At 43.9% G+C, this 13,839-nt stretch overlaps 1 protein-coding gene across 1 annotated transcript in view; it reads left to right on the plus strand.

Moving 5' to 3' along the window:
• Positions 1–13,839, plus strand: part of LOC124795688 (homeobox protein homothorax) — a 1,001,790-nt gene that overhangs the window by 731,513 nt on the left and 256,438 nt on the right. Inside the window, exon 10 of the mRNA XM_047259768.1 lies at positions 3,281–3,429. Within this exon, the coding sequence (XP_047115724.1) occupies positions 3,281–3,429 (149 nt within the window). The remainder of the gene's footprint in view (positions 1–3,280; positions 3,430–13,839) is intronic.

The raw sequence follows: 13,839 nt of genomic DNA on the forward strand, positions 1-13,839 counted from the left end.
GCAGTTTCACCTGCAACTTTCGGGACGTGGTAATGCCACGCCTTCCCGTGGCTGCCCGCTAACCTCACGCCCCACGTGCGGTCTACATACAGGGGATTAGCAGGGCGCGAGAGTTTTTCGGCGAGCGTTTACGCCGCTGAAGACGAGCCGGGCGACCAGGTACAGCGGACATCAATAATTTATCTGCGCGAAGCAATCACACTAAGGGACTTCAAACGGTAGCGCGGTACAGTTACCAAATATTATGGTTGCGGGCCGGTGTTTGTGGACGGCGCGGCGCTGCGCTGCGCGGCGAGGCGGGCGAATCTCGGCCCGCCGCTGTTTGTTGACTCACATCGCACCGGCCAGCCGGCTGATGAATGCATTAACAGATTATTATTTGTTTGCGCGTGCCGTGTAATGCGCTGCATTTAGCCGGCGGCAGCCGTCACGGCGCGTGTAGCCGCTGTCACGTCACGTCGCACGGCCGGCGGAGATAGCCGCCGCCTCTATCTGGAGGTACACTCACTCGCTGCTAGCCAACTGTCGGTCAGCCCAGTGCAAATCCTGAGCCTGTCGATCGGCTCTCGTCACACAGGGGCGCAAGACGGCGAAGTCAGAGCGTGGTGATGGCGGTCTCAACTATACACACAGAGCAGGAGATCCTAAACTTCTTCTTATGCTCAAACCAGCACAAAACACCGCGAAAGGAAAGAAAAATTAGCTCTCAAAACAAGAAGAGCCAGTGCAGAAAATTACTTCTGACTACAAATGTCTCCACTACACGATACACTAATAAGGTGGTATAATAACAAAGCTGTACGGGCTGTTGACTGACCTGCTCGTATAGTTTAGCGCGCAGCGCTCTAATTTGCGACAAAGAGAGCTGAACCAGGGTTGGAGAGAACAGTGGATTAACAAACGCTGCTCTGCTACATCGACCAGCCTGAATTTTTAGATGATTTTCCACGCCTGTTTAGGCAAATGCTAGGCTGGTTCCAAACTTCACCTCAGGAAATGTGAAATACACAAAGTTAAAATACGGTAACATACAGAAAAAAGTTTCGCGAGTCAGAGAGAGATGGCGCACCAAGTTCCCTCCAGGCACAAATAAAAATAATTAAAAAATAAAATTTTTGACTATTAATGATGAACTGCAGATCCAATACGGCGGAATACAACTATAGGAAGTTAGCAGACGGTGTCTTGATTTATAAATGCATGTTTTCAAACGATTTGTGTCTCATAACAAACTTCTACTTGTGCTGGCGACGCTAACTTAAAAAGGGATGGACAATGATTCGTCGTGTCTGGGACGTTTTTCATTGCAGGAACTTGCGGCCACACGTTTGGTAGGGGTGCATCGGGGTGTATTGGATAGGCAGGCGAAAGAAACTACTAAAAATGAAATGAGACATTCTTAATTGAAATGTATGTAGGGGATTTCCAGTTTGAGCAAGGATCACCTCGCGAAAAAAGAAAGAAACAAGAAACGAAACTCTGTCGGAACCGGACAACTGAAACTGTTTCATTACAGAAGGAAAGTTAAGAGGCTCTTGCAAAACCTGTTCGGTAACTTAGACAACCAGCATTCCAAGAAGACTGTGCGCAAATCCCTCTGTCTCCGTCGTGTGTCTTTTTTTTTTAAAGATCGTCAGAGTAAGGATGAGAGAAATTCTCAAACGCGAATGAAACAGCAGAGAAAATCTCATTTATTGGTAGTAAGTCGCCACCACACTGTACTGTGGCCTGAGACGTATGAATCTGTATAGAGACATCGTGCGAGCTTGCATGGGTGCATGTGCGAGGTGTGTGTGTGTGTGTGTGTGTGTGTGTGTGTGTGTGTGTGTGTGTGTGTGTGTGTGTATATGTGTATGTGTGTGTGTGCACAGGGGGGGGGGGGGGGAGGGTAGTGGCGTTACGATAAAACTAGTGTCATTCTCGAAGTGTCCTAAAGTCACCACAGTACCTGACCATAAGCAAAGCGATTAACGGGCAGCCATCGAATGCTGCCACGAGCGAATCTCAAACATACCTGGCAGTGTCATTACAATTATCTTTGTTCCCTTGAAAACTGTATTTTTATTACAATTATTTTATGTATATTACTGTGTAAGAGAGTCAGGCAGGTAATTATTTCCTTGCCGTGGCGTCCGTAATTTCGCAATTAGTTTCCGAACACATAATCGGCACTCATCAGATTTGAACATGTAACTTCTTCGTAATGCGACTTTGTAGACAGAAACCATTTGCAATTTGAGCAATTCATTCTTATACATTAGTTTCAGTAGCAGTACCTTGTCTGTACAATCCCACACTTGTTTATTATTCACGCCACTTCTCCCCTTAGTGGATTCTGTAACCAGTATAGAAATTTCGGAGATTTCCTAAAACGCATCTAGCTTTAGTAAGCTAGTTTTCTTACCAAAGCAAATGTGAGTCCCATAGCAAGACCGTTAACTTTAAATATACCGCTTGTGGGTCTTGTGTAGCTGCAATTCAATGTTTTTTTTGTTTTTTGTTTTTAATTAAAGAAGAAAAATTTATTTGGACCCAGTGGAGCTTTAAATGTAGTGTATGGTTCTTTATTTTTCCCCGTAATTAAAGGCGAACGATATACCTTCCTGTGGGTGAGAATATTAAGTTCAGGTATGGGAATTCAGTTTCAGCTATTATCCAGATAGCTATGTATTTTAATACCCAAAAAAGTTCCAGCATATTTGTGCCGTCATCAGCGGGTACTTTTATTCATATCTTATTCTCTAGGATGGTAGGTTCTGTAGGACCTTCATTTGAATTGTTCTACAGCTTTCCATAGTTATTTTCGTGGCACAGATCCTCCTTTGAACGCTCAATTGTCGTATAGAAAAACACATAGAAACGGGATGTTTTCAATGAACTACACTTGCGCTTGACAGCTTAGAATTTCGCAAAACACTGCTGTGTGCGAAGTCCATGTCGATGTCCACAAGACTGATGATGGCACTAATGTGCTGACACATGTTTGGTCACTACGAAGGTTAGTTGTTTACATAATAGGCGGACTTGAGTTCCCATGACTTAGTCTGCAAACACGACTATTGTCAGTGCCCCGAGACCAAACAGTGTCGATAAAGAGTAGGGTTTGGAGGGCTTTGTTGACATGTGGGAGAGAGCTAGGCAGACGTGTGCGTTCTGCCCAGGTGTCCGCTCCAGTAGGAACAGGTAGCTTAACCGAGCGCCGACTCCAGCACGAGAGGCTGGGGCCCGGCCGGGTGTTCTGCTGGTTGCTGACGTCGGCCGTGTGTCGGCTCTTGTGCAGGTGACGCGAGCAACGCGAGTATCGGCAGCGGAGAAGGCACGGGCGAGGAGGACGACGACACGAACGGCAAGAAGAACCAGAAGAAGCGCGGCATCTTCCCCAAGGTGGCCACCAACATCCTCAGGGCGTGGCTGTTCCAGCACCTGACGGTCAGTACGCGCGCTTTACTGCGCACCGCCTTAATTGCTTCCCGTGGCGTGGCGTGGGACCGACTCGCCTCCGCTGTGTGCTGTGTGGTCCCCACCTAAATCACACGCGCCGCACTTTACGGCGGGCCCATTAAAAACTCTCAGCCGCCGTCCTATCTCGTCTCCTCGCGAGCGATTTATGTCCTATATAGTTTTTATTTAGGCCTGCTAATTCCTTTAAATTTAATTTTACCTCGTTAATATTAGCCACTTGGATAAACGCTGCCCCCACCCTTAATCCACCCTTCGTCTTGAAACGGAGTTAATCTATTTCTCAAGACCACTGTGTCATTCTTTACAGTGGGCCTTTCATTAATTTTTGTTACCAGATGTTAGAAAACAAGAAATACAGCATTTTTTTGCCCTATCTTGCTCTGACCGACTGAAAAAGGACCCTAACCTACGTCGTTTCTTGTTCAGTAGGAAAAATTATTGTGATTTGCAGATGTCTGCGAAGTCCCCTTTCCGTTGAACTGGATATATAAGACAGGTACGACATCTTGTGAACGACGGCATCTCATACCTAAGATATTTTACATAACTGCAGCAAACTGAGAAACAGAAAACACAGACATTATTCTGTAGAACACAGGACAAGATAAAGTCATTAATATTTTTATGGCTTACGGTAAACAGCTGAGACAAGATACTTGAAATAGAGTGCTGATTTTATAAATTATTTTTGTGTCGCAAGCCGCGTTAAGTGACTTAAAATCGATGGATTTAGGCCTTAGATTTTTCTACCACGCTAAGTAGTAGTTATTACTCAGCGAATGGTTGACTGCAGTGTCATTAAATATCAGACACCAGTTCTGTTGTTAATGCTTAGTTCGTCTTATTAAGCAAAGTTTTGTCGAGTGTCGCGTATGCTACTTAATCGTCGCTTTCGCTACATTCAAGCCATACCTGTTTACAGATCTTCAATCTGAGTATTGGAATCAGTAATCTGAGGCTCGAGTGCAACCACATAAGCTCTGTTTAGCAATAATGGGCCGGGAGCCATTTTAAATTTAATGATAAAGATTGGATGGCTGTCCGTTTTGAAAGTGATGATAACAGACTCTCCATTTTAACCTTATGTGCGATACCTTCTTTTACTCAACTTACGAATTTAGGACAAGAAGTGCCACGTGCCATATTCACACACACATAGGTATGGAGTTTCAAATTATTGTCCCTGTACTGTTGAAATCTGTAGACTGAAACGATCAGAACATCTAGCAAAGAAAAATTTGAATTCCCTATGAAATCATCGAGGTCAGTTTGGGTCATCCACAGATAATGTAAACCAGACAAACCGTCAGCATTCTGTACCCTGACACGTCACAGAGATTTATGTCTCGTAATTTAGCAACAAAAGTAAAAAAACAGTGTTTGCCTGTCGACAGTGTTTTGTGGATCTTGACAAACGGTTTGGCCTCAGCTCCCAGGAGGTGCGGGCATGTTGATGTGTGTGCCACGGCACGCGAACAGAATAATTACTGTTTGTGATAGGGTGCTAGAGATTAGGCTAATCGTTCGTACCAGGCTAAAATTTCAAAGCATTTCTCGAATGTCGTGACGTACGACCATTTTTCCCACATTGTGCGTTCTAGGTTATTCGTGTTCGTGTAATAAACGAAGCAATAAATAGGAAGTTTGTTACCGAAAACTAACTGTCCTAATTTAACGAATTTCATTTTCTACATAATCGTCTGATCCGGAATACATTCTCGCTGTACGTTAATGTAATTTTTGCACCAAATAGAGACTTATCACTAGTAGATTAGCAAACGACAGGGTAGGGTTGCAATGGGAGGAGTAGTGTGACAATGCCGTTTTGATGGAAATGTTACGAAGCTATTTCATATTTAGGTTCAATTACGATCATTTCAGTTACATACGTATCTACATATACACACATTTTCCACAAGCCACCATACGGTGCTGGCGGGGGATACGTTGTACAACCATTAATCAGTTCCCTTCCCTGTTTCACTCGCAAATAGAAGGAGCGAAACATTACTGTCTACATGCCACCGTACGTGCCCTAATTTCTCTTACCTTACGTTCGTGGTCCTTAGGCGAAATGTACATCAGCAGGAATAGGATCATTCTGAAGTCAGCTTCAAAAGCTGGTTCTCTAAAGTTTCTCAGCTGCGTTCCTCGAAAAGGACGTCGCCTTCCCTTCAGGAATTTCCATTTACGTTCCCGAAGCATCTCCGTAGCACTTGCATGTTGATCGAACCTACCGGTAACAAATCTAACAGCCCGCCTTTGAATTGCTGCGACGTCTTCCTTTAATCCGATCTGGTGGGGATCCCAGACAACGGAGTAGTTTTCAAGAATGGGTCGGACTAGAGTTGTATGTGCGGTTTCCTTTACAGGTGAGCCACATTTTCCTAAAACTGTACCAATAAACCGAAGTCGATCGTTCATCTTCCCCACTACAATCCTTAAATGTTCGATCCATTTCATATCGCTTTCCAGTGTTACACCTAGTTATTTAATCGACCTGGTTATGTCAAGAAGCACACTACTAAAGTTGTATTCAGATATTATAGGAATATTTTCGCTACTCATCTGCATTTTTCTACGTTTAGAAGAACGCTTTTCGTAAGATCATTTGCGTGTATCGAGAATAATAGCGATCCTATCACATTTCCCTGGGACACTCCTAACGATAACATTGTGTCTGACGAACATCCGCCGTCGAGCGCAACAAAAATGGTTCAAATGGCTCTGAGCACTATGGGACTCAACTGCTGTGGCCATCAGTCCCCTAGAACTTAGAACTACTTAAACCTAACTAACCTAAGGACATCACACACACCCATGCCCGAGGCAGGATTCGAACCTGCGACCGTAGCAGCAGCGCGGCTCCGGACTGGAGCGCCTAGAACCGCACGGCCACCGCGGCCGGCCGAGGGCAACATACTGAGTACTATTATTTAAGTACTCTTCGAGCTACTCACATATTTGGGAACCTATTCCGTATCCTTGTACCTACGTTAAGAGTCTGCAGTAGAGCACTGTGTCATACGCCTTTTGGAAATCTAGGTTTATGGAATCCGCCTTTTGGAAATGGAAATTATGGAAATGAATTAAAACATTTGCTCTACCCCATCAAGTTGTTGAACATTTTTTAGTTCATTTTTAAAAATAAATTTGTTATGATTTCAGCTGCACATCGTGAGTGGAAACCAATGTCGAGTTTACGATTACGGGGAGACTGTGAAAAAGTGTAACAAGGGAACAGAAGATATTTTAGAAACAGTGCAGCGGCGTTACAGTGGCGTACATAGAACGGATCTTGCTCAAATCAAACGCCCAGTCTCGGACTGGTTTCGAACCTTAACGGCTGGCCACTGCCCTTTAGCCGCACTCCGGAGGCAGCGGGTCGAGCAGATCGGTCCGCCGTCATCTCCGCGAACAGTAAATCGGCCGCCGATAAAAGGCGGAGACAATGAAAACATCTCAGACGAATTGATGGCCGGGATTTGTTTTGACGTGGGCCGCTCGATGCGGCGGCCAGATTACGGCACTCCCATTGATTGCGGGCTCGGGCCCAGCCGAGGCGGAGAGCGGTTCGAATTTATTCGGCGGCCGCGGAGCGCCGAGCCGAGCCGGGCGGGCGGCTCGATTTCGGCGGCGGCCGCCATCCATCTCGGCGAGCGGCGCTCGGGATTACCGGGCCTCGCCTCGCGTCTGCCGCTGCCGCTGCCCGAGGACGGTACACAAGGCCGAAACGCCGGGAACTGCCTCAAGACTCTGCAAACCTCCACGATTACATACTACCTCGAACTCCTCTACCAAGTACCTTTCTCCTCCCAGGATCTCTTCAGTGCGCAGTATATGCGGACAACACCGCATAGTGGACATCGGACGAGTATCAGATACTTTCCTGGAATACAATTTACGGTCTCCACGTAGTTTTTTTATTCCATCATCTCAATGTGTGAAGTAAAAATTAGAAACTTAAGATTTCGACAGCGAGGTGATTACAACTCTGATAGTGCGACTAATTCTAGAGCATTGCGCCAGAGTATGGAGTCCTTACTAAGCAGGCGTAAAAACAGCCATCTGACGTTCTGTTAAGATAGTAACTGCTTGGAATAGCTGATACGAAACTACTCCAGAACTGGCCAGGAAGCTTAAACGTGAGCCGCGGGAGGAAAGACTACGTAGTTCTCGAAAAACTATTATGGGTAAATGTAGAGAATCTGTATTCTAAGAGGGTGCCAGCGGCCTTGTAGCAGTGGTAACACCTTTTCCCGTCAGATCACCGAAGTTAAGCACTGTCGGGCTTGGCTAGTACTTGGATGGGTGACGGTCTGGGTCTGCCGAGCGCTGTTGGCAAGCGGAGTGCGCTAAGGCCTTGAGAGGCCAATTGTGGAGCTACTTGATTGAGAAGTAGCGGCTCCGGTCACCAAAACTGACGACGCCCTGGTCAGTGTTGTGCTGACCACATGCCCCTCCATATTCGCATCCAGCGACGCCTATCGTCTGAGGATGACACGGCGGTCGGTGTGTACCTTTGTGCCTTTCGATGCCTGTTCGGATGTAGTATTCGAAAAAGACTGTGCCACTGTTACAGTGCCATCATTTATATCTCAAGTACGGCATGAGAATGAGTGAGATTATGACACATATACAATGTGCAAATGAAATGGTAATTTAAATCGATAATATAGGCATGATGTATCCTCCGCATTGTAAGTACAGCAACTTGCAGAGTGTACTGTACATGCAGAGTGTACTGTACATGTAGGTCGAGTCAAGAAAAAGATGTACGAATCAGCTGTGTCCTTTGTAAAGGATCGATCTTGGCATCCCTTAATCGGTTTAGGAATACGTAAATAAATTATTAATATTTCGTGCGTATGTTGACCGCGGTTGTAAATGTTTCAGAACCACCAAAATTAAATGCTAATTCAACAAAAAACAAATAACTGACCTCTTGTTTCAATCGCGCGTCGTCAATAATAAAACATCCAAAACGTTATATTTTGTTATTGATGGCATAGTACATTTTGTTACGCTTTGATGAGCTGTACGAACCAAATTAAATGTAAATTTTAAAAAAGGGGTTGAATCAACGAGATATCTTTATGATTGTGACGCTTTTTAAATCCAACTTACAATCGTCAGACGGAGATTGGAATCTCTTTCGTCTTACATGGGAGTTCAGTAGCTTACCCAATAAGTCTCACAATTGATCTCGAATGATACGTAGAAATGCTCTATAATCCACGGATTTGTTTACGAAAATAATAATACGCACAGGTAGGTCTTGCGAATTTACAAGCAGCAAGGGAAAATTGTAAGAAAGAGTAAGAGTGCTACAAAAAAATAAATTACAAAAACAAAACCAAAAAATAAGCACGTGGAGACAAAGAGTGACAAACGCCCAAAAAATTGCATAATATATCGAATTTAAATGGATAATACATTCTGGTAGACGAGACTTCTTGGCACGTGGAAACACAATCATTCAGTCAATATCTGTAAGGTGAAAGTCAAGTGAAGCGTAGAATTGTTCTGTAGTTTCTTTATCTTCATGTAATACAATTGACTGAAGGAAATAGTGAACACCATCTTTCACTTTGTGCTGTGGTGAGATGTGTTTGAGGTTAGTGCAAATAAGCTTCTCGAAGATGATTTAATTTCGTTGGTGAAAGGATTATTGTCCTGCTGAAAGCAATCTGTAGGAAAAGATGGGAGGAAATGAATATGAGCGAAATTATTCTGGCTATAAAAATATCAGTGCAAAAAACAAGAAGCATCCAGCACTGAATAGTGTGGAATATAGCGTTAGCTGGAAGTTAAATTTTTGTACAAAAACTCGTGATGTACAATGTTCCAGAAAAGACGAACGTGTTAGAGTCAAGTCAAATATGGTCAAATTTTCTGAAAATTCAATTATGGAGAAAATTCAAATGGCTCTGAGCACTATGAGTCTTAACTTCTGAGGTCATCAGTCGCCTAGAACTTAGAACTACTTAAACCTAACTAACCTAAGGACATCACACACATCCATGCCCCAGGCAGGATTCGAACCTGCGACCGTAGCGGTCGTTCAGCTCCAGACTGTAGCGCCTAGAAACGCACGGCCACTCCGGCCGGCAATTATGGAAACAATTAGCGTAAATAATTTCAGGAGCTTGACTTCTTGGATATAATTTTATAGTAAGTAGACAGAGGGTGGCTTATAACATACAGCACTGGAATTTGTCAGGAAAAGAGCGCTATCAATGCATTTGGAGCGGCTTACTATGGCGAATTAAGACACTGTGTGGAAGATACTCAACTGAATGTTCTTAAATTTGCTGCATTAATTGTTTTTGATTGTGTTGTGCCTGAAACAACCGACATTAGGGAAAAAGTGTATGTATTCAACACGATACAAATTCAGTAGTGGAAAATTTCGATTATTACATTCCGAAGATCAGATTTTTAAAGCATATAACGTACTACTTGCAGCCATGTATTTTTTTCCGAATGAACACAATGTGAGAAGTGTTCAGTTGTTGTTTCTAGACTTATACTCATGACCGTTTGCTTGAAGTGAATGCTTTCCTTTTAAGCAAATCGTCTTATGCTGTAAATATCGTTGAAACTTACGTCGAGCCAAATACTCTGTCCGTAACATTTTCGGTGAATTCTTTTAACTCTTCCGGTAGTAGCTAAACCGATTTACCTGCGAATGTAGATATACTTTTCGTAAGTGTACAGCGTACTGTGTTGAGTGGGATTACCCCTGCCGTCATTTCCGCAACAGTAGATCAGCAACCCGCTCTAGAAGCGCCTCTGAACGTATGGATTTTATTCTTCCCGTTCGGACGGTAGCGACAGGCTTCCTGCCCCCCCTTGCCAGTTTTTTATTCGATTATTTAATGAAATTTAATGTAGCAACGAATAAATCCGTCTGTTTTAAATAATGTTTGCGCGAGGACTTTAATCTTGTCAGACGAAAAGTCTGCATCCATCGGAATTTTACTTGCAAATAACGCGCGTCGACTTTGTCCGAACGAATAAATAGTGCGACGTGTTTTGAGATATGTAATACGGATTTTATAATGTAGTCCGTCGCCGGGAAGCGGGGGCTTATTCCGTCGGATTAAGCGATGAATCTCGAGTGACAGCACTTCGGATAAACGAGATAAAAATATTTGATTCCATAAATCAGGCGGATGAAATGCATTGTTCTGTGTTTCTTTTTCATCCTCGCCTAACTCTTCCCCGCCTATTTCGTTTCCAAATCGCTACGGATTTCTGTTACGTTTCCTTATCTACTTAAGGGAATGGGTTTAACGAATTGTATAAAGCACGAGCCACTACGTGACTGTAATATACAAGTATAAAAACTGCTGGACACTCGGGGAAAATCGGAAATTGTTTGCGTTTCGGGAACGACGTCAGAATAAAGGAATAAGACAGTATAAGAACAGAATGAAGAAACTGTTGCGATAATTTTTCATTTGTCTTCAAAATTATAGTTATCATATTTATGACGAAGTATAAAAAAAGAATAATGCGCACGCGCTCTAGAAAAAAGAACAAATGATGTTCTTTGAAATACCATATGTTTTAACTAATAAGTGAGTTCATGATACGAAGCGCTCATTGAAGCACTTTAAGTACCTCGGAGTATCACACTCTGGGTCCGCACCTCGTGGTCGTGCGGTAGCGTTCTCGCTTCCCGCGCCCGGGTTTCCGGGTTCGATTCCCGGCGGGGTCAGGGATTTTCTCTGCCTCGTGATGACTGGGTGTTGTGTGATGTCCTTAGGTTAGTTAGGTTTAAGTAGTTCTAAGTTCTAGGGGACTGATGACCATAGATGTTAAGTCCCATAGTGCTCAGAGCCATTTGAACCATCACACTCTGGAAGACAGAAGAACTGTACCATAATTCTTAAGGGAAAACTACCTATAAGGTCAACACAGAAATGAAGCATGCCAAAAGAAACAAATTTCTCCTATGTGCATGGAGTCCTAAAAAAAATATTTCAAGCACCTGGTTCCAACGGAAACTGCTTTCAGATTACGCTGAAACGTGTAACTGTAACGTTCGACCAAAGATCTTACATTCCATTTTAAGTAAAAGTACTTCTTCAGACGGCAAACCTCCGACCGAAATGGTCAACACAGACTGCGTTTTCCGTTCAGCTTTGACCTTCACATGGCCCTTATTTGACTAGACAATAACTCCAATAAATTATTTCATCATGTTATAATTTCAAAATTCATGATGCAATAAAAAGACTTTACTGAGTATTTTCTGATGAACACAGAATTTATATTAGTTATTCCGCGTAATGTACTTCAGTACTGTTTGAGGTACGAAAACAAAGTTTCCGACAAATGAAAATACGCAATGTGGTCGCTATCATGTCGAAAGTAGACGTTATGAGAACCATCACTGTAGTATAAGTTTTCTGCTTTGAAAGAGCAACCTGCTACAGATACGGTCTAAAAGGGTTTATTTAAATCAAACCATTAACTGTTTCGGATTTCTTGCGCATCCAACTTCATATAGTTCTTACAGACTTCTGTTGCTCAGCAGAAGAGCAAGAAAGTCTTTGAGAGCCATCTTGAAACAGATTTGTAACAAATCGGGTATTGGTAATGAATTGGTTTAAATAAACGTTTTGATCCATGCTTGTGACTGGTTTCTGTTTCAAACTATGAGACTTACAAGTAATATGGTACTTACTCTTGTGCTTGATTGAAACTAATAACCCTTTCGCTATCGAGATATTGATGGTCCTGCTATTTTTCCTACATGGTGAACAAAGAAGGAGCCCAGTGTTATAAAGGCTGACAATATTTTCGGTGAAACTTGTAGCTAAAATGACCAGAAAATGTGCGTTATGTAATGCTGACTCTTTTCAGCACAGTACGCTTGCAGCAAATTAATGTATTATTTGCATGTCAGTGTATTGTTACTGTTATCTTCTGTCTCACAATAGCATATGTTCATTGTAATCCAATATCCAAGAGTCATGGTATGTCGATGGAAACAGTCATAATCCCATAGGAAGCACTTGCTTCAGTGCCTGGCCAGATAACTACTTACGAGCACCAACGATGCGGAAATGCAGTCGACCTTGTGTTTTCTCAATTGACAAAACCTTGTTTGGAAATATGGAGCCATTTGCGAAACTTGTGGCTCTTGGGTCACTGTGTTATGCCCATTCTACTATTCACGCTAGGGTTAAGCAGCATCTTCATAAAACGGCAGCAGGTTAGGAATTGTCGTTTCGATGTGTTCGACGTGTCCCGCCTGCACATGAGGCGCGTCTTCGCCCTGCAGTGCGCAACGTGTCGCCCCCCGCGTGTGCGGGGGAGGGTGGAGGAGGCAGCTCACCCCACTACGAAACGGGCAGGAAATCTTGACACTGGCGCAGCCACCGGCATTCGTTGCCAGGAAGTGTGTAGCAACAGCTCTTTTCTCACCCTCTCGGAACTTATCCCCAGAACGGACATTCGAGGTGGCAATATCCATACCATTGCCCTCTCCACAATGGGCCAACTTACATCTTAAAATAGCTGCTATTTTCCCGGGAGCGGGCCCGGCGAGACCTACTCGTGTACGTGTGAGCCCGCGCGCCTGTGTGCGGGCTGCAGGCAGCCACTTGTGCCGAAATCCCTCGCGGAGTCAACAACAGCGCCGGCGGCGGCTGAGAATTTTCCGGCTGTCAGCGTTTTCCGGCCTGTTGGCCGCGACTCGCGACTGCTTCGAGGACAGGCGGGTTGGCTGCAGCCCGCAGATGGCGCGCGCGACTGTGCATAAAGCACGCGCCACAGTGTCCGGTGTGCGAGACGCAAAATACCATCTCTTCTCTGTTTCCGCAGAAAACAAAAGGAAATATGTGTTTATCTGTGCAAGTAAAGGAATTTCCTCGACTGTCGATAGTTCTTTAACGTGAGTCTTCAACGCAAGGTTACTGAACCCTCGTAAAATTAACGATTGCAGTAGGGTATAAAACATGATTTTTGTACTTAATTTGCCGTGTGGTACACCATAACAGATCTAGTAATTGTAACTAACTACTCCGAACCTATAAATTACGACTTCTTTTGAATAAAATATGAAGTGGTACACTTAACGATGGTTTAATACGAAAATAGTATTGGCTCCCCCTTTCATGTTCTACGGTTAAGCAATGTTTCATGTTGGATTTCCTTATTGTTTCACCCCAGCAGACTGTTTGTCTCGAGGTTAGTTGTTTAGGATTAGTTCTCTAATAGTAAAAAAACGAAGCTTTGCGTTTTAGCCCGGACGGGACAGTCGGAACCGACCAACCGCCGTGTCACCCTAAGCCAACGTGTTCATTCAGACACGGTGTGGAGGGGAATTGGTTCAGCACACCGCTCTCCCGGCCGTTTCCC

The sequence above is a fragment of the Schistocerca piceifrons genome, chromosome 4, assembly GCF_021461385.2.
Source record: "Schistocerca piceifrons isolate TAMUIC-IGC-003096 chromosome 4, iqSchPice1.1, whole genome shotgun sequence".
Taxonomy (NCBI): domain Eukaryota; kingdom Metazoa; phylum Arthropoda; class Insecta; order Orthoptera; family Acrididae; genus Schistocerca; species Schistocerca piceifrons.